This window comes from Podarcis gaigeae, assembly GCF_964106915.1.
Source record: "Podarcis gaigeae genome assembly, chromosome: 1".
Taxonomy (NCBI): Eukaryota; Metazoa; Chordata; class Lepidosauria; order Squamata; family Lacertidae; genus Podarcis; species Podarcis gaigeae.
In genome coordinates, this window is record NC_139678.1 from 5,757,344 (window position 1) to 5,778,144 (window position 20,801).

At 45.4% G+C, this 20,801-nt stretch overlaps 2 protein-coding genes across 4 annotated transcripts in view; both read left to right on the plus strand.

The window, feature by feature from the left end:
* The window catches only part of CGRRF1 (cell growth regulator with ring finger domain 1), a 451,182-nt gene that overhangs the window by 135,992 nt on the left and 294,389 nt on the right, over positions 1-20,801 (plus strand). The gene's annotated exons all lie outside the window — the stretch shown is intronic.
* Positions 1-20,801, plus strand: part of SAMD4A (sterile alpha motif domain containing 4A) — a 143,691-nt gene that overhangs the window by 110,713 nt on the left and 12,177 nt on the right. For all 3 annotated transcript variants that reach the window (XM_083733969.1, XM_083733971.1, XM_083733970.1), the window contains 5 exons: positions 352-438; positions 6,500-6,794; positions 9,997-10,082; positions 15,187-15,305; positions 16,530-16,731. In XM_083733969.1, the coding sequence (XP_083590095.1) occupies positions 352-438; positions 6,500-6,794; positions 9,997-10,082; positions 15,187-15,305; positions 16,530-16,731 (789 nt within the window). The remainder of the gene's footprint in view (positions 1-351; positions 439-6,499; positions 6,795-9,996; positions 10,083-15,186; positions 15,306-16,529; positions 16,732-20,801) is intronic.

Genomic DNA, 20,801 nt, shown 5'->3' on the forward strand with positions numbered 1-20,801 from the left:
AAATAGTTTCAATTGTATTATGAAGACAATCAATAGTTACTGTATCGGATTTTATTGAGTTTTTATATCTTCCTTACTGGGTTGTGCAAACTAATATTTTGAACAATGCTTTTTTATGGGTAGGAGGCTACTGGGGGTGAGTTTTATTGAACCGAGGGGATGGTATCCCCCAAAACTTGGGGAAACCACTGGTCTGATAAATGGACTGAAGGTTTCAAGTTCTCTTGGGGTCTTCTACTTGTTGCTGAGCACCACCCTGAATTATATCTTGTAGTCCCATGTCTGCTTTGAAGTTGGTGGCCCACATGTGTGTGCATATACTAACACAGAGATCTACATTGTTCTTTTTAGAACGTTACCAAAGGTGCAAGGCACAAAATTGTGATCAGCATCCAAAAGCTAAAAGAGAGGCAGAACCTTCTCAAGTCCCTGGAAAGGGTGAGTTGACTCAGCTTATCCCTCAAAACTGTTGAGGTTTCGGCTGTTAATGTCAATTAAGTGTGTTAGTAATGAAGGTTCTCAATCTTCTTGTTTTTTGCTCCTACATATGTCTCCTCTCTGTCCTGTGTGACAATGATTTCCTGTATGAGCTGCCTTGAAACATTTTTGCTTCCTCCCCACCCACCTGCGTTGCAATTGGCTAAGCTGCTCTGATGTCACAGTATGTTCTAATTCCTCAGGGAAGAAGGGGACATACTGAGAGATGGGCCAGAAGTCAAGTAGAAAATGAAGAGTTGAGAACTGAGGGGTTAGGCAAGGAAGGAAAGAGGAAGAGGTCTGATGCTGTGGGCTTTGCCAATTTGGGAGTCTGCCAATTTGGGACTCCCAGCAGCCTCAGGCCACATGATGGGACTCGTAGTCCAAAGGTTGTGGAGGGCACCAGGCTAGCAAAAGATGCTGTACAGAACAGTGTCTGTAAACAAGGACTAGAAGGGAGAGTGGTTCTCATGAGTAAAGGAAGAAGGAGAAAACGAGAATGAATATTGGAGAGATTATTGCAATGCAAGTCTTTCTAAGAAGTCTTATTAAGCATCCCATCCCATTATATATTTTGTAAACCTTTCAGCTTGCCTGTTTACTATGCATTCAGACACCTCTTAAGATGTTGTTGCTTAGTCATTTCCGACTCTTCATGACCCTCTGGACCAGAGCACGCCAGGCACTCCTGTCTTCCACTGCTTCCCGCAGTTTGGTCAAACTCATGCTGGTAGCTTTGAGAACACTGTCCAACCATCTCGTCCTCTGTCGTCCCCTTCTCCTTGTGCCCTCCATCTTTCCCAACATCAGGGTCTTTTCCAGGGAGTCTTCTCATGAGGTGGCCAAAGTATTGGAGCCTCAGCTTCAGGATCTGTCCTTCCAATGAGCACTCAGGGCTGATTTCCTTCAGAATGGATAGGTTTGATCTTCTTGCAGTCCATGGGACTCTCAAGAGTCTCCTCCAGCACCAGAATTCAAAAGCATCAATTCTTCGGCGATCAGCCTTCTTGATGGTCCAGCTCTCACTTCCATACATCACTACTGGGAAAACCATAGCTTTAACTATATGGACCTTTGTTGGCAAGGTGATGTCTCTGCTTTTTAAGATGCTGTCTAGGTTTCTCATCACTTTTCTCCCAAGAAGCAGGCATCTTTTAATTTTGTGACTGCTGTCACCATCTGCAGTGATCATGGAGCCCAAGAAAGTAAAGTCTCTCACTGCCTCCATTTCTTCCCCTTCTATTTGCCAGGAGGTGATGGGCCCAGTGGCCATGATCTTCGTTTTTTTGGTGTTGAGCTTCAGACCATATTTTGCGCTCTCCTCTTTCACCCTTGTTAAAAGGTTCTTTCATTCCTCCTCACTTTCTGCCATCAAGGTTGTGTCATTTGAGATTAAGATTGCCGGAAGAAATATCAACAACCTCTTAAGATACCGTAACCTAATTTTTGCTTGATCAAGGCTTTTGTCTGTTTTGATACAGTTGGGTGCCATTTTGAATCAAGATGGCGGACCGAATCTTTCAAAACTGCTTTGATTAGAACCACTGGTTTCAAAACTGCACTAATAGTTTGGTTTCTCAGAATTCCTGAGGAGTGCCGGGCGCAAGACTGCTAGTAAATAATATTGAGGAGTATGATAGGTCTTTGCCAAGAAAGGTCCGTATAGTTAAAGCCATGGTTTTCCCAGTAGTGATATATGGAAGTGAGAGCTGGACCATAAAGAAGGCTGATCGCCGAAGAATGGATGCTTTTGAATTATGGTGCTGGAGGAGACTCTTGAGAGTCCCATGGACTGCAAGAAGATCAAGCCATGTTCAAATATATAAAAGGATGTCACATAGAGGAGGGAGAAAGGTTGTTTTCTGCTGCTCCAGAGAAGCGGACACGGAGCAATGGATCCAAACTACAAGAAAGAAGATTCCACCTAAACATTAGGAAGAACTTCCTGACAGTAAGAGCTGTTTGACAGTGGAATTTGCTGCCAAGGAGTATGGTGGAGGTCTTTAAGCAGAGGCTTGACAACCATATGTCAGGAGTGCTCTGATGGTGTTTCCTGCTTGGCAGGGGGTTGGACTCGATGGCCCTTGTGGTCTCTTCCAACTCTATGATTCTATGATTCTATGAAATGCATCCATTCTTAAGGAAATCAGCCCTGAGTGCTCACTGGAAGGACAGATCCTGAAGCTGAGGCTCTAATACTTTGGCCACCTCATGAGAAGAGCAGACTCCCTGGAAAAGACCCTGATACTGGGAAAGATGGAGGGCACAAGGAGAAGGGGGCAGCAGAGGACAAGATGGTTGGACAGTGTTCTCGAAGCTACCAGCATGAGTTGGACCTAACTGCAGGAGGCAGTGGAAGACAGGAGGGCCTGGCATGCTCTGGTCCAGGGGGTCACGAAGAGTCAGACACAACTAAACAACAATGATAGGTCTATGGTTAGCTCACTACCCACCTCTGTTTGGGCCTTTTCAGTAGCTCGGCAGGGTGTCTGTCTGCGTTGGGTTAGCTCACGCCTCTGCTCCCCTCGTTTATAGTACACAACTTATTTAGGAATCCTGCACAAGATAATGAAGCCGTAATAGATTCCTCTCCCAGTTAATACAGGCTCTTAAAGGCCAAAAAGAGGGAGGAAAAGCATGCATGATTCATGTGTGATTTCTGAGCAGTTTCATGGTCTCTTCCCCCCGCTGCTTCCCTGCCCCTGTTGCTTCTGAAATATTGATATATTGATTTGGCTGTCATGAATACGCAAACGCAACCACAGTCTTGCTGCTACGTTCTCTGTAAAACAGAAGGCGATGAATCAAAGCTTAGTTGTTGGCGTTTTTCCACTGAGGCTGCAATCCTGAAATGTATTTACTAGTGGGCAAGCTCCAAGGAACATAATGAGAGTCATAAGTAAACAAGCATTGGGTCGATCCTGCAATTGTAAGGGCGTTGTTGCTCTTTTGAGTGGGTTTCAATCATATGCCACATGGGAAATTTAGGACTTTTTGGTGATAAGGAAAGCAACAGGAAAATCATCTGGAAAGTTGAAGTTAACACTCCCTTGATGCAGTATCATCTAACTAACCACTACCCGCGAAAAAAAGGAAGAAACAGGGTCGTCTGGAAGCGGCATGAGCAAGCAGACTTTCAGAGTAGGATGGGAATAGCCCGTTAACAAGTTACTTTTACAGTAGTACCTTGGTTCTCAAACTTAATCCGTTCTGGATGTCCGTTCCAAAACCAAAGCGTTCCAAAACCAAGGCATGCTTTCCCATAGAAAGTGTTGCAAAATGGATTAATCCGTTCCAGACTTTTAAAAACAACCCCTAAAACAGCAATTTGACATGAATTTTACTATCTAACGAGACCATTGATCCATAAAACGAAAGCAATAATCAATGTACTGTACTATAAAATAAATAAGATGGTATTGTATTTTTTAAAAAATAATATTTATTAAGAGTTTAGAAATTAGAAAAAGAAAAAAAAAGAATTAAACATGACAATATAATAAAATACAAAAACAAAAACACTACATGAAACATTGAATTAACAAAACAAAACAAAAACAATTAAAAACACTTCCAATATTTTCAATCTTAACTTTCATTCACTTGTTTCATTGACTTCCTCACGCCTCCCTTTTTGTATTCCACTTCAATTAACTGTTTCAGCAATTCCTTTCCATCTTCCTCTGTTTTCTGTCCTGTAATTAATCTTAACATATTCTAATCTTGTTTTTTCCCTTTAATACATTGACAATCTATCTGTACCTAATTCCTTATAACATTTCTGCCAAAGCCATATAACTTCATTCCACCACTTTTCTAAAGCTCATTAATTTTACAATTTTTCTGTAAATAATCTTTAAATTTTTTCCAATCTTCTTCTTCTACAATAAAATGGTATTGTAGTTGATAAAAATTAAAATTGCTTTTTTTCTTTCTTACCTGCACTGATGATAGTCATTGTTTAGATGGGGGGCTTTTATCCATTTGTGCAGTCACACAATCAAGCAGTAGCTGAACTGGGTTCCACACAGCCAAAAAAAACAAATTAACCGAAAAAGCCTTAAAAACAAATAGCAGAAACCAAAGCGCCAAGTTTAGTCCATTCCGGAAGTCCGTTTGACTTCCAAAATGTTCCAAAACCAAGGTGCAGCTTCTGATTAGTGCAGGAGCTCTGGAAACAATAGCCGACAGCCCATCGGGCGTTCGGCTTCTGAAAATTGTTCGAAAACAGGAACACTTAACTTCTGGGTTTTCGGTGTTTGAGAACAAAGAGAAAGCCAGTTTTAGGGCACACACCAAGGCTATTGGTAGAGAAATCTGCCATGAAATTAATTCGCAGAATGTGTCATTTGCTGTGGGGAAAGCCGATTTCTCTTTCATCCAGAAACCAGATAAGAATCAGCAGCTACAAAATGCTACAGCCTTTGAAGCCTCCTGACTGCAGAGAGTTCTGGCCTTGGCGTATCCAGATGAGCGTTCTCGTTCTTCCGTTTTCTTCGCCCCCCCTTGGTCACGGTCAGGGGTCCCTTTACCTTTACCAAACTTAAAACCATGGAGAGACCTGGTCTGAATAGAGACATTGGATTCTTGCTTTTCCCTGTAAGACCAATTGCAGTCGTCAACAGGTTTACCACACCTATCAGCCAATCACCCATTCCCACCGCCCTTCTGAGTAATACCCCTCCCCACCCTCTCACTATAATTTTTTTTTTAAAAAAAATAATATTTATTACTTTTCCAACAGTTTGAACACTACCAAAAAATTAAACAAGACAATACAATACAAAAACAAAAACACTACATAACACTAACACATTAAACTAACAAAACAGAAACAATTTTAGACACATCAAACAATTTCAATATCTTATCTTTCATTCACTTGTTTCAACGACTTCCTCACACTTCCCTTTTTGTATTCCACTTCTGTTAATTGTTTCAGCAGTTCCTTTCCATCTTCCTCTGTTTTCTGTCCTATAATTATCTTAACATATTCTAACCTTATTTTTTTCCTTTAATACACTAATAATCTATTTGTTCTGAGTTCCTTGTAACATTTCTACTAAAGCCATATAACTTCATTCCAACATTTTTCTAACATTCATTAATTTTATAGTATTTCTGTAAATAGTCTTTAAACTTTTTCCAGTCTTCTTCCACCGACTCTTCTCCCTGGTCTCGGATTCTGCCAGTCATTTCCGCCAGTTCCATATAGTCCATCAACTTCATCTGCCATTCTTCCCGGGTGGGCCCACCCTCTCACTATATATAAGGGTCTGGTGACTTCTGAAGAAGTGTGCATGCACATGAAAGCTCATACCAAGAACTAACTTAGTTGGTCTCTAAGGTGCTACTGGAAGGAATTTTTAAAATTTTGTTCCCATCATAGGAAGTCATAGTGCCACTCTATTCTGCCTTGGTCAGACCACACCTGGAATACTGTGTCCAATTCTAGGCACCACAATTTAGGACAGAGTTTGACAAGCTGGAACGTGTGCAGAGAAGGGCGACCAAATTGATCAGGGGTCTGGAAACTGAGCCTTATGAGGAATGGTTGAAGGAGCTGGGTATGTTTAGCATGGAAAAGAGGAGAGTGAGAGGAGATAGAATAGCCATCTTCAGATATCTCAAGGGCTGTCACATGGAAGATGGAGAAAGCTTCTTCTCTGCTGCTCTGGGGGTGGGGTGGGGGGTAGGTCTCGAACTCATGGCTTCAAGTTGCAAGAAAGTAGATTGCGACTGAGCCTTAGGAAGAACTTTCTGAAGTGAAGAGCCATTTGACCGTGGAACAGACTCCCACGGGAAGTGGTGAACTCTCTTTCCTTGCAGGTTTTTAAGCAGCGGTTTTAGACGGCCATCTCTCAGGGATGCTTTAGTTGAGATTCCTGCATTTTTTATTTTGTGGTCCCTTCCAATTCTGCGATTCTGTCTGGCTAAACCAAAGCAGTAGGTTAAGCACAGGTGCTTAGGTGAGGCTAAGAAGCCAAGGCATTAATGGCCAGGGGATAATTGTTTTCCACAGGACATCCTAGAAGGGGGCAATCTGCGGGTGCCCCTGCAGGAGCTTCACCAAATGATCCTCACCCCCATCAAAGCTTACTCTTCTCGGAACCTGACGGCGGACGACCGCGGCCGGGATCCAGAGCCCCATCGCACGGCTTCCCTGATTGGCTCCGACGGCCAGGGGCCCGACTGCAAGGACTCCGCCGCGGGGGGGATACCCCACCACCACCTTCCAGGCTGCGAGGGAGAATCTGGAGGGGCTCCTTTGCCCGAAGGGGACATCCCAGGGCAGTTTACTAAGGTGATGGGCAAAGGTAAGGAGCCGTGATTGGGGAAGGTCTTTCTCCCAAGGGAGAGACGGGAACAGGTGGTGGCCCTGGTGGGGTGGGGCGGGAGCTCACCTGGCTCCCAGGTAAGGGCTGGGATGCTGGGGCCCCTGTGACTGCACAGAAGCAGTGGGACGGATGTGGTTTGTCCATTGTGCAATTTTACGTGGCTCTCATTCATTGATTGGAGGGACGCAGATGGCGCTGTGGGTTAAACCACAGAGCCTAGGACTTGCTGATCAGAAGGTCAGCGGTTCAAATCCCCGCGACGGGGTGAGCTCCCATTGCTCAGTCCCTGCTCCTGCCAACCTAGCAGTTCGAAAGCACGTCAAAGTGCAAGTAGATAAATAGGTACCTCTCCGGCGGGAAGGTAAACAGCATTTCCGTGCGCTGCTCTGGTTCACCAGAAGCGGCTTAGTCATGCTGGCCACATGACCCGGAAGCTGTACGCCGGCTCCCTCGGCCAGTAAAGCGAGATGAGACCCGCAACCCCAGAGTCGGTCATGACTGGACCTAATTATCAGGGGTCCCTTTACCTTTACATTCATTGATTGCACTTGTATCGTGCTTTCGCTTTTGTATTAATGTTCTGCTCGCCTCTTTGGCTCCAAAAGTGGCATAGAAAACAATCCATAGCAGACAAAACTGTTAGTATTCCTTTCTCATCGCTCTCCAGCCTCGTATGGTCTTGTAAAAGTGCCTCGGTGGTGGTGGTGTTGTTGTCGTTATTACTGTGTGTCAGTCAGTCTAATCTGGACAAAGAGCGATCCATTAGCTCAGGCATAGGCAAACTCCGGCCCTCCAGATGTTTGGGACTACAGTTCCCATCATCCCTGACCACTGATCCTGTTAGCTAGGGATGATGGGAACTGTAGTCCCAAACATCTGGAGGGCCAGAGTTTGCCTATGCTTACGTTAGCGTTTGTCCGGAGGACAAATGGGTGGCGAGAATAAAATAGAATTAGGCTCCAGGGCTTTTCACATGCAGAAAGCACCTTCCACTGCAATCTGAAATGTGGGACCCTTTTAAAAAATTAGTTTTTATTAGAGATTTTCTTGTCTTTATGAAACAAACAGATAAACGTGGGGGGGGGGAGTACATCTTTTGTCTCTACTTTCAAGAAAAAGGTATTGTGTGTAACGTTCAGGCATATTCCATGTGCCCGTGTCTATGTGTCTTTTTCGATCTGTGCTTTGCTGTTTCTCTTCCTCCTCAAATCTCTCTGACCATGTTTTTTAATTAAATATTAATTTAATAATATAATAAAATAATAACAGCAATTTCATGTTATATATTGAAAAGCAGGGAAACAACAAACTGAACATCCCTCTACCTGCCTTTACCTATCCTGAAGGCAGAGTTCAGAATTATTATTATTATTATTATTATTATTGAAACGTGTGAAAGTTTAGCGCTCAATTCTGTGCTAATTGTTTCCAGAAAGCATCCTATTTGTGCAGCCTCTTTGACTCGGAAATGAGAGTTTTGCGTTGCCCTTTCAGGTGACAAGATTTGGGGAGGTATCTGGTTCTTTTCTGCTGTTTGAAATTTAGCACAGCAGTATATCGGCCCTTAAAAAGTAGAGGCATCACCTTGCCAACAAAGGTCCATATAGTTAAAGCTATGGTTTTCCCAGTAGTGATGTATGGAAGTGAGAGCTGGACCATCAAGAAGGCTGATCGCCAAAGAATTGATGCTTTTGAATTCTGGTGCTGGAGGAGACTCTTGAGAGTCCCATGGACTGCAAGAAGATCAAACGCATCCATTCTGAAGGAAATCAGCCCTGAGTGCTCACTGGAAGGATAGATCGTGAAGCTGAGGCTCCAATACTTTGGCCACCTCATGAGAAGAGAAGACTCCCTGGAAAAGACCCTGATGTTGGGAAAGATGGAGGGCACAAGGAGAAGGGGACGAGAGAGGACGAGATGGTTGGATAGTGTCTTCGAAGCTACAAACATGAGTCTTATCAAACTGCGGGAGGCAGTGGAAGACAGAAGTGCCTGGCGTGCTCTGGTCCAGGTGGTCATGAAGAGTCAAACGACTAAACAACAACAAATATTGGCCCAAAAGCCATGCACCAGGTGCTGCAGTTGGAAAGGAGCGTTAGAAATCAGAACGGAAGCACTAATATTATAACCGGCAGAATTAACAACAAACCCCGACATCTGGACACAGCCAGCGTCTAACCGCTGCACAAGCTTTGTGCAAGCAAATCGGGGGGATTGCTCAGTAAACACAAACTGTCTAGAGGGGACCTGGGAGTGCAGAGCTGCGAAAGCGACTCAGAAACGTCCACCTGCATCGCCGAATGTCTGTTTGTGCCCCCTTGTGGCTAGTGAGAGCCTTTCCTCCTCTTAGGCTCTGCGTCTGACCTGTCCATTCCGGCAGAGGACCCCAGCTGCTTCTCCCTTTTTATAAATAGACTTAAATGGAGTAATTGCAGATGGACGCCATAGTAACGAGGAGCAAAATAAGGAGCTAAAGGGAGAAAGGCATTAATGGAATCCGGCTTGTGTGTGTGTGAACATTCTTCGTGGAGGGCTCTTCGCTCTTCCGCACAGGTCGCTGCAACAAGGCTGGTTCGAATCCTTCCTTAACGTGAAAACAAGTCTAAAGCAGGTGCAAACTTCCCCAAGCGAAGGATAGACTTCTTTCTGCTTCTCTCTCTCCCTTCCACCAGGGCCAGGGCCTTCTCAGTGATGGCTCCGACCTGGCAGAATGCTCTGTCCCATGAGACCAGGGCCCTGCAGGATTTAACTTCCTTCCGCAGGGCCTGTAAGACAGAGCTATTCCGCCTGGCTTTCAATCTGAACTTAGCCTGATCTTTTATTCCCATACCTTCCCTCCCCCTCCCCATTTTTATTAAGATTCCCCGCTCTGGGATCCCACAGCTAATTCTCCCCTGGTCTCCTTGCTGGCCCAGATAGGACTAATTTAGCCAGCTAGCCCTGGTGATCATCTAATGTTTATTGGATGGATTTCCCCCCTTAATTGATTTTTGAATTCTGAATTTATTGTTATTCACGTTTGATACTGTATTTTATGCTGTTTTTTGTTGTTGCGTCAATTAAGTGTTTTAAATTTGTTGTTAGCCGCCCTGAGCCCAGTTTCCTGAACCAGAAAGGGCAGGGTATAAATAAAAATGTATTATTATTATTAATATATATACATATATTTATCGCTTTGCAGTATGCACCCAGCTCCTTGTCTCCAGGCCGGATGAGGAGAATATCAGCTCCTATCTCCAGCTGATTGACAAATGCCTCATTCACGAGGTGAGTGGGTCTCTGCTTAGCTTTCATTCTTTTCTAGGGACGCAGAAAAAACTGGTATTCAGCTGAATACCAGCTCAGGCATCTTAGACTACAACTCCCTGGGGCTTCTGGGAGTTGTAGGCCAGAACGCCTGGTATTGCAGAGGTGAGGAATCGTTTTCTTCCCGAGGGGATTCCGCTGTCCTACAGGGAATCTTCCAGGGCCTAACGCTGTTCATGGCAGGAGCAGAAGCATAGCTGTCAAGCGTCCCTTATTTGGTGGGACAGTCCCTTATCCCAGCGCCATGTCCCGCTGCTGTCCCTTATTGATGATGTCCCTTAAATAAGCTACTGAAGGTCATGGGGCCCTTGATATGTCCAGCTGTCCTTTGTCAACAACAAATTGTTGCTGTTTTTTTGTGTTGAATATATGCTATATGGTAATTTATGGACCTAATAGGTATCTCAAGCCATTTGCACGCAACAAAATATGTATTTTATCAAAGTAAATGTTGATCCCTTATTTTGGCTGCTGATCCCTTATTTTTGAGGCTGCTGGTCCCTTATTTTCAATCTGTAAGTTGACAGCTATGAGCAGAAGCCAGTCAAATGGGTGCCAACTAGAATAAAATAAGGGAGGGGCGTATACAGTCATACCTTGGGTTGAAGTAGCTTCGGATGAATATTTTCAGGTTGCGCTCTGCAGTGACCCGGAAGTAACGGAGCGCGTTACTTCCGGGTTTCGCCGCTCACGCATGCGCAGACGCTCAAAATGATGTCATGCGCATGCCCGGAAGCGGCAAAACAGGACCCACACAGGCGCAGACGCATCTTACATTCGCTTCAGGATGCGAACAGGGCTCCGGAATGGATCCCTTTTCGCATCCAGAGGTACCATTGTAATCAATCACATGGCTCGATGCATGCACACCATTTGAATGACAGTGTCCATCAACTTTGAGGAGCACCCTGTCCCTCAAATATTTTAGAGGGGGGAAGACTGAAGGGACGTCGGCCCCTAGAAGTTGACTCCTTTGAGTGGCTGTCCAGTACAGTGGTAGCTTGCTTCTCAAACTTAATCCGTTCCAGAAGTCCGTTCCAAAACCAAGGCGCACTTTCCCATAGAAAGGAGCGCAAAACGGATTCATCGTTCCAGACTTTTAAAAACAACCCCCAAAACAGCAATCTAACACAAATTTTGCTATCTGAGACCATTGATCCGTAAAATGAAAGTGATAATCAATGTACTGTACTATAAAATAAATAAGACAGTATTGTAGATGATAAAAATGAAAATCAAACCATTTTCTTACCTGTACTGATGATAGTCATTGTTTGGATGGGGGGCTTTTATCCATTTGTGCAGTCACACAATCAAGCAGTAGGTGAACTGGGTTCCACACAGTCAGAAAAACAAATTAACCGAAAAAGCCTCAAAAGCAAAAATGCAAAATAAATAGCAAAAACCAAAGCACCATTTTTCCTATAAGATATTTATTAAAATTTTTAGAGGTACAAAAAGAGAAAACAAAAAACATCATTTTAAACAAAAAAGGATAAAAAAGAAAAAAGAAAAAACAGAGAATTAAAATCCATTAAGCAAAAAGAAAAAACAAGGAAAAATACAACAAATCTTCCCATTACTTATCTTTCATTAGCTTATTTCCCTGACCTCCTCACACCTCCCTTTTTTGTATTCTAGGTCAATTATCCATTCCAGCAAATCCTTTCCCTCTTTTTGAATTTTTGTCCTGTAATTTATCTTGATATTTATATAGCTTTACCTTCCCTCCTTTCACCAATTAATAGTCTGTTTTTTCCTAAATCTTTGTAACATTTCTGCTAAGATCACATAAATTCATTCCAACGTCATTCTAACATTCCTTAATTTTACAATGTTTCTGTAAATAAGCTTTAAATTTCTTCCAATCTTCTTCCGCCGACTCTTCTCCCTGGTCTCGGATTCTGCCAGTCATTTCCGCCAGTTCCATGTAGTCCATCACCTTCATCTGCCATTCTTCCCGGGTGGGTAGATCTTGTGTCTTCCAATACTTTGCAATAAGTATTCTTGCTGCTGTTGTAGCATGCATAAAGAAAGTTCTATCCTTCTTTGGCACCAATTGGCCGACCAAAGCACCAAATTTAATCCGTTTCGGAAGTCTGTTTGACTTCCGAAATGTTCGAAAACCAAGGCACAGCTTCTGATTGGTGCAGGTGCTCTGGAAACAATAGCCGACAGCCGCATCGGATGTTCGGCTTCCGAAAAACATTCAAAAACTGGAACACTTCTGGGTTTTCAGTGTTTGAGAACCAAGGCATTTGAGAGCCAAGGCGTTTGAGAACCAAGGCACCACTGTATAGGAATCAGGACCTAGAAACTGGTGTCTGATTTATCTCTTCTGTCCTTGGCCCTTAGTGTTGTATTTTTATTCATTTGTCCGTTTCTTCATTAGAATGTAAGCCCGTGTGTAGGGAATGCCTTCTTTTTTGATTTCATGTAAGCCTTTCCAGCCGTGGGGTGGGGGGTGTACAAATACTCTAAATAAACAAAATACAGATTTCACACGGTTCCTGATTGTGGAGATTATTCTTCCCACGTTCAAATGGACATGGTTGGAGCCCCTCATCAGACTTCCCCACTGAACTGGGCACTGTCCTCCCATGTCAAACCCACACATAGAATCATAGAATCATAGAGTTGGAAGAGACCACAAGGGCCATCGAGTCCAACCCCCTGCCAAGCAGGAAACACCATCAGAGCACTCCTGACATATGGTTGTCAAGCCTCTGCTTAAAGACCTCCAAAGAAGGAGACTCCACCACACTCCTTGGCAGCAAATTCCACTGTCAAACAGCTCTTACTGTCAGGAAGTTCTTCCTAATGTTTAGGTGGAATCTTCTTTCTTGTAGTTTGGATCCATTGCTCCGTGTCCGCTTCTCTGGAGCAGCAGAAAACAACCTTTCTCCCTCCTCTATGTGACATCCTTTTATATAGTTGAACATGGCTATCATATCACCCCTTAACCTCCTCTTCTCCAGGCTAAACATGCCCAGCTCCCTTAGCCGTTCCTCATAAGGCATCGTTTCCAGGCCTTTGACCATTTTGGTTGCCCTCCTCTGGACACGTTCCAGTTTGTCAGTACAAAAAAATTCCTTCCAGTAGCACCTTAAAGACCAACTAAGTTAGTTCTTGGTATGAGTTTTCGTGTGCATGCACACTTCTTCAGATACAAGAAGTGTGCATGCACACGAAAGCTCATACCAAGAACTAACTTAGTTGGTCTTTAAGGTGCTACTGGAAGGAATTTTTTTGTTTTGACTCTGGCAGACCAACACGGCTACCTATCTGCAACCAGTTTGTCAGTGTCCTTCTTGAACTGTGGTGCCCAGAACTGGACACAGTACTCCAGCTGAGGTCTGACCAGAGCAGAATACAGCGGCACTATTACTTCCCTTGATCTAGATGCTATACTCCTATTGATGCAGCCCAGAATTGCATTGGCTTTTTTAGCTGCCGCGTCACACTGTTGGCTCATGTCAAGTTTGTGGTCAACCAAGACTCCTAGATCCTTTTCACATGTACTGCTCTCAAGCCAGGTGTCACCCATCTTGTATTTGTGCCTCTCATTTTTTTTTTTTGCCCAAGTGCAATACATTTCTCCCTGTTAAAATTCATCTTGTTTGTTTTGGCCCAGTTCTCTAATCATTGGAAGAACATTGGACGTTGACGAGTTTCACCACTCGCCATGAAATTTGCGTTCTTCTCCGCAAGAGGAGCAGGGAAGACTACTCCTGCCTAGCCAGTTGCATGGTGAAGGAGCAGTCATTGGTTCAGGATCTCTGGGAGGGCTGCTTCCACCCAACACCCCCCAAGAGAGTGTCATCAGGGCCACAATATCCAAATAATAATAATAATAATAATAATAATAATAATAATAATAATAATAATTTATTTATATCCCGCCCTCCCTGGCCAGAGCTCAGGGTGGCTAACACCAGCAAAATTACAGTGAAATCATAAAACCAATTTAAAATACAGGTTAAAATGCAATTTAAAAAGCAGCCTTATTTTAGTAGTAGCCCATAAATCAAAACAAAAAGGGGAGGGAAACATAAGGGTCAGACTGAGTCCAAACCAAAAACCAGGTGGAACAGCTCTGTCTTGCAGGCCCTGCGGAAAGATGTCAAGTCCCGCAGGACCCTGGTCTCTTGTGAAAGAGCGTTCCACCAAGTTGGAGCCAGTGCTGAAAAGGCCCCGGCCCTAACTGAGACCAATCGAATCTCCTTGCAACTTGGGACCTCCAAAATGTTGTCATTTGTGGACCATAAGATCCTCTGTAGGGCATACCAGGAGAAACGGTCCCGTAGGTACCTAGGTAATAATAATAATAATAATAATAATAATAATAATAATAATAATAATAATTATTATTATTATTATTATTATTATTATTATTATTATTATTTATTTATACCCCGTCCATCTGGCTGGGTTTCCCCAGCCACTCTGGGCGGCTTCCAACAGAATATTAAAATACAATAGTCTATTAAACATTAAAAGCTTCCCTAAACAGGGCTGCCTTCAGATGTCTTCTAAAAGTCTGGTAGTTGTTTTTCTCTTTGACATCTGGTGGGAGGGCATTCCACAGGGTGGGCGCCACTACCGAGAAGGCCCTCTGCCTGGTTCCCTGTAACTTGGCTTCTTTCAGCGAGGGAACTGCCAGAAGGCCCTCAGCGCTGGACCTCAGTGTCCCGGCAGAATGATGGAGGTGGAGACACTCAGAGTGGATATTGTTCAAAAACCTTGCTCTGTGTTGTCCCCTCCAAACAACTCACATGCAGCAAAGCGCCCAGGGCTCAAACCCTCTTTCTCCAAAGGTTGCGTCAAGCCTATTAGGCATTGAAATTGTAAAGATCCCCCTTCATTACTATATATTTTTATTACCGGCCCTTCCCCAACAGGTCCCAGGCAAAGGTTCTCCCATTTTAGAATTCCGTATTTGCGAAGATGTTTTTTTATTAACAACTCGGGTGCATCCTATTATTATTATTATTAGTATTATTAGTATTATTATTATTATTATTTCTGATGTTGCCTCCTCTTCCCCCCCCTTTCTTTTGGGCAGGCGTTCACAGAGACGCAGAAGAAAAGGTTGTTGTCATGGAAACAGCAGGTGCAAAAACTCTTCAGGGCTTTCCCTCGGAAATCCATCCTCGATCTCTCGGGGTACCGGCAGCAGAGAACGTAGGTTTGGGGCCTTTTCTCTTCTGAATATGGGGCCTGGGAGAGTGGCTGGGGTTCTTGGCAGTGTCCCTTCTCTGGCGCAGGGAGCCACACTGATGTTTCGATACCGCTGCGTGTGGGTGGGAGGCCGGAGGTCAAGGCTTGAGTGTCACCCTGCAAAAAGTCCAGACCAGCCTAATCTAGAAGTCTTTAGGGGGCCACTAGGTTCGGGGGGAGCCAATGAGCAGAGTCACCCTGGAGGAGGCAGGAAATACAGCAGCAATTAAAAATATCAGGCAAATAATAATAATAATTTATTATTTATACCCCTCCCATCTGGCAGTGCACCCATAGGGGTAGGGGGCGCGGTGCTCATAGGGACACGGCGTCCCAGGTGCCTGAGGCTTTCTCCATCACTGACCACAATAAAGAATTACCAACCTATAATCAATAAAAGTAACAGCAAATCACAGTGCACTGTTGTTGTTTAGTCATTTAGTCATGTCCGCCTCTTCGTGACCCCCTGGACCAGAGCACGCCAGGCACTCCTGTCTTCCACTGCCTCCCGCAGTTTGGTCAAACTCATGCTGGTAGTTACAGATAGGTAGCCGTGTTGGTCTGCCATAGTCAAAACAAAAAAAATTCCTTCCAGTAGCACCTTAAAGACCAACTAAGTCAGTTCTTGGTATGAGCTTTCGTGTGCATGCACACTTCTTCAGATACACTGAAACAGAAGTTTCCAGACCCTTCTATAACTTCTATATTCCAGACCCTTCTATAAGGGTCTGGAAACTTCTGTTTCAGTGTATCTGAAGAAGTGTGCATGCACACGAAAGAATGGAGAGGTTTGGTCTTCTTGCAGTCCATGGGACTCTCCAGAGTTCCCTCCAGCACCATTATTCAAAAGCATCCATTCTTTGGCGATCAGCCTTCTTTTATGGTCCAGCTCTCACTTCCATGCATCACTACTGGGAAAACCATAAATACCACAAAACATACAAATCATAGTCTGGGGAAGGCAAGGTGGGGGCAAGGCAGGTGGAAACACTACTGTCTGATGAGGAACAGAAAGCGCAAAAGTAAAGCCATTAAAGCCATTAAACCAAAAAACCACCGCGATTTATATTTGGAATTAAGCCTGCATGATCCTTCGTTTTAAGCAGCGGCACTGGGCAGCTGAATCTTTGGTTCCAAATAACGCCCCTGGGGTAGCAGAGGTAAGCCAGTGTGTTTGTTCTTTTCCAGCCGAGGTTTCGGCCAGTCAAACTCCCTGCCAACAGCTGGATCTGTAGGTGCAGGAATGGGCCGCCGGAACCCGCGCCAGTTCCAGATCCCCTCCCGGAACCTGCCTACCACGCGACTGGGCCTCCTGGGCTCCAGCGGCCTTCTGGGAGCCAGCCAGCGCAGCACGGCCGCCAACCCCACCATCCTGAAGCAAGGGAGACAGGTAGGTACCAGCTCCTTAAGAACTTAAGGGGACCCCTCTTGGATCAGGCCCAGGTCCCTTCTAGATAACTAACGGCATTGCCCAGATGCCAAGGACGGCCACCAGTTTCGTTGTCTTCGGAAGAGAAAGGTGCAAACAGGACGAGGCCCAGAAACCTGTCCGTGGCTTGTTAGCTGAGTGGAGCCTCCACGCCTAAGGGCAGTCTATCTCGTGAGCTCTGCAAGCAAACAACAGGGAATAACCCTCAATTTCAGAATTTTTTTTTTCTTGTTTTCCTCCTCCAAAAACTGGGTGAGTCTTGTGGTCTGGTGCGACTAATAGAGCGGAAAAAAATACGGTGTTTTTTTATTTATTTATTTATTTATTTATTAATACCCCACCCATCTGGCGTCATCCAACCACCCCAGAGACCCCACTCCAGATTTGGGTTTACTCCTCAGCCCTTTCTTCTCCCGAAGCTCTCCTGCAAGGCAGCAAAGATTTAGGATCAGAGTTTTCTTTCTCCCGGGTGGATGAGCCCAAGATACAATACAGTGGTTCCTCGCAAGACGAAAAGAATCCGTTCCGCGAGTCGCTTCGTCTTGCGGTTTTTTCATCTTGCGAAGCAAGCCCATTAGCAGATTAGCGCTATTAGCGGCTTAGTGGGCTTAGCGGATCAGCTGATAAGCGGCTTAGCGGCTTGGGAAAAGGGGGGGAGGGGAAAAAACCCGCAGGAACTCGCAAGACATTTTCGTCTTGCGAAGCAAGCCCATAGGAAATTCGTTTTACGAAGCACCTCCAAAACGGAAAACCCTTTCGTCTAGCGAGGCATTCGTCTTGCGGGGCACCACTGTACTGAAACACTATCTGAGATAGCTGTTATAAATAAATAAATAAATAAATAAGGAAGGAAGGAAGGAACCATTTTAATTTTTTTTTTTATTATCATGATCGTCTTTGACGGATGAGTTGCCTCCTAAACCACTGTCGCAAGGCGATTTATACCAAAGATAATTAAAAGCAGTTAAGAACCCGGAAATGACAAATGCATTTAAAGAAGACCGATACCCTAATGAGTGCACGCTCTTTGGTAAAGACCGTCTTTTGCCAGCTGAGAAAAATCTCTAGGAATGAAACCGTCTTCAGCTGTTTCCAGAAAGTGCAGGTAGCAGGCACCTGTCGCATCTCGACAGGGATGCTATTCCACAGGGCAGAAGCCGCCACACTGAGGTACTGCAGAGCAGAGAAATTTGATATTTGCAGGAGAAGCTCTCCCGCAGACAGCAGAAATGGCCTCCCAGGAGCATCCTGCTGGCTGTTGCTGAAAAACCAGATGGGTCTTGATCTGAACCAGGGGTCAGCAAGCTTTTTCAGCAGGGGGCCGGTCCACTGTCCCTCAGACCTTGTGGGGGGCCGGACTATATTTTGGGGGGAATGAACGAATTCCTATGCCCCACAAATAACCCAGAGATGCATTTTAAATAAAAGCACACATTCTACTCATGTAAAAACATGCTGATTCCCGGACCCTCTGTGGGCCGGATTTAGAAGGTGATTGGGCCAGATCTGGCCCCCGGGCCTTAGTTTGCCTACCCATGAGTTCGCCTACCAACAAGGCGATCTGTACAAATGAATTTTTAACAAGTCCATGGGGAGAAAGTGGGGCTGTTGCGAACGAATATTTAAACTGGAATTGGAGGGGTGAGGTGAGGTGGGGAGGGTGTCTCCCCTTCCTCGCAAGCACACAAAAAGCCAGTTGTGGCATTCTTGTCCCGGAAATATATCTTCTCCGAGCCCAATAGCCCAATCCCCAAACCAGGAGTAGAAGTCAAGTTGTTCAGTTGCCAGAGGTTGCTTTGTCACCAGTTTCCTTCGTTGGACTGAAACTAGGTCCTTAGAATCATAGAATCATCGAGTTGGAAGAGACCACAAGGGCCATCGAGTCCAACCCCCTGCCAAGCAGGAAACACCATCAGAGCACTCCTGACATATGGTTGTCAAGCCTCTGCTTAAAGACCTCCAAAGAAGGAGACTCCACCACACTCCTTGGCAGCAAATTCCACTGTCGAACAGCTCTTACTGTCAGGAAGTTCTTCCTAATGTTTAGGTGGAATCTTCTTTCTTGTAGTTTGGATCCATTGCTCCGTGTCCGCTTCTCTGGAGCAGCAGAAAACAACCTTTCTCCCTCCTCTATGTGACATCCTTTTATATATTTGAACATGGCTATCATATCACCCCTTAACCTCCTCTTCTCCAGGCTAAACATGCCCAGCTCCCTTAGCCGTTCCTCATAAGGCATCGTTTCCTTCTTGGGCTTTGATTGAAAAGAAAGGGAGCCAGAATGATCTTTAGGCATTTCCTGTTTTCACTCTCTTCCTTGCTGCAAAAAGAGGTCCTGTAAAGGGGAGGAAGAGGAGATCAGGCGGGTGGGGGGGGGAGGGAGGGAATGCTTTGAGGAAAGGACTGGGGGGGTGGAGTTGCATATTCAGGCGCATCTATACGCCTTCTTCTTAAAATAAAAACAAGTGTGGCATTTAGAAAGTTAAAACCTTGCACAAGATGTAAGCAGCGATGTGAGGGGGAATTGTGAGCCGGGTCTGGAGTCGTTTAGGTTAGAGAAGAGGAGGGGGGGGCAACATGATAGAAATTTATGCAATTGAGCATGGCAAGAGAAAAGTTCTTCTCCCTCTCTTGTAACCCCAGAACTCCTGCAGATCCAGTGACGCTGAATGCTGGGAGAGTCAGCATAGAGGGGAGGGGAAAGGTATTTTCTTCCCGCAGTGTGTAGTTAAACCGCGGAACTCACTGCCACATGAGGCAGGGATGGGCGGCTTTGAAAGAGCATTGGACAAATGCTTCTGGAATACCAGTTGCTGGAAACCGCAGGACCGAGGAGAGGGCTCGTGCTTGGATCCTGTGTGCTGGTTTCCCATAGGGCTGGCCTCTGTGAGAACAGGGTGCTGGGCTGGATGGGCCATGGGCCTGATCCAGCCGGCTATTCTTACGTTCTTAATCCGCTCCTACACCAGTTGATCAAGACCATGTGAGTCAGCTACAGAAAGAATCTGACGGGAAGCTCTGCACGATGAGGCCAGCCTGAGAGAGACTGGCCATTTAACAAAACTCAAGGGCTCGGGAGTTGGATTTGCTGCTTGGGTTAAACCACAGAGCCTAGGGCTTGCCGATAAGGTCAGCGGTTCGAATCCCCGTGACGCGGTGAGCTCCCGTTGCTCAGTCCCTGCTCCTGCCAACCTAGCAGTTCGAAAGCACGTCAAAGTGCAAGTAGATAAATAGGTACCGCTCTGGCGGGAAGGTAAACGGTGTTTCCGTGCGCTGCTCTGGTTCTCCAGAAGTGGCTTAGTCCTGCTGGCCACATGACCCGGAAGCTGGACTCCGGCTCCCTCGGCCAATAAAGTGAGATGAGTGCCTCAATCCCAGAGTCGGTCACAACTGGACCTAATGGTCAGGGGTCCCTTTACCTTTACCTAATGTATGCAACACATCCAAAATCTTCCCAGCGTTGCCCAGTGTGCCATGCCGTGGTGATCATTTCCCTTGTGCCTTCCTGCTTCTACAGCACAATAGGTCCTAGAGTGTAAATCAGGGGTCAGCAAACTTTTTCAGCAGGAGGCCGCTCCACTGTCCCTCAGACCTTGTGGGGGGCCGGACTATATTTTTTGGGGGGGAGGGAAATGAACGCATTCCTGTGCCCCATAAATAACCCAGAGATGCATTTTCAATAAAAGGACACATTCTACTCTTGTAAAAACACGCTGATTCCCAGACCATCCGTGGGCCGGATTTAGAAGGTGATTGGGCCAGATCCAGCCCTCGGGCCTTAGTTTGCCTACCCATGATATAAGGTAAAAGGTAAAGGACTCCTGGATGGTTAAGTCCAGTCAAAGGTGACTATGGTGTTGCGGCGCTCATCTCGTTTTGTGGCTGAGGGAGCCGGCGTTTGTCCGCAGACAGCTTTCTGGGTCATGTGGCCAGCAGGACTAAACCGCTTCTGGCACAACGGGACACCGTGACGGAAGCCAGAGCGCACGGAAATGCCGTTTACCTTCCCGCCAGAGCGGTACCTATTTATC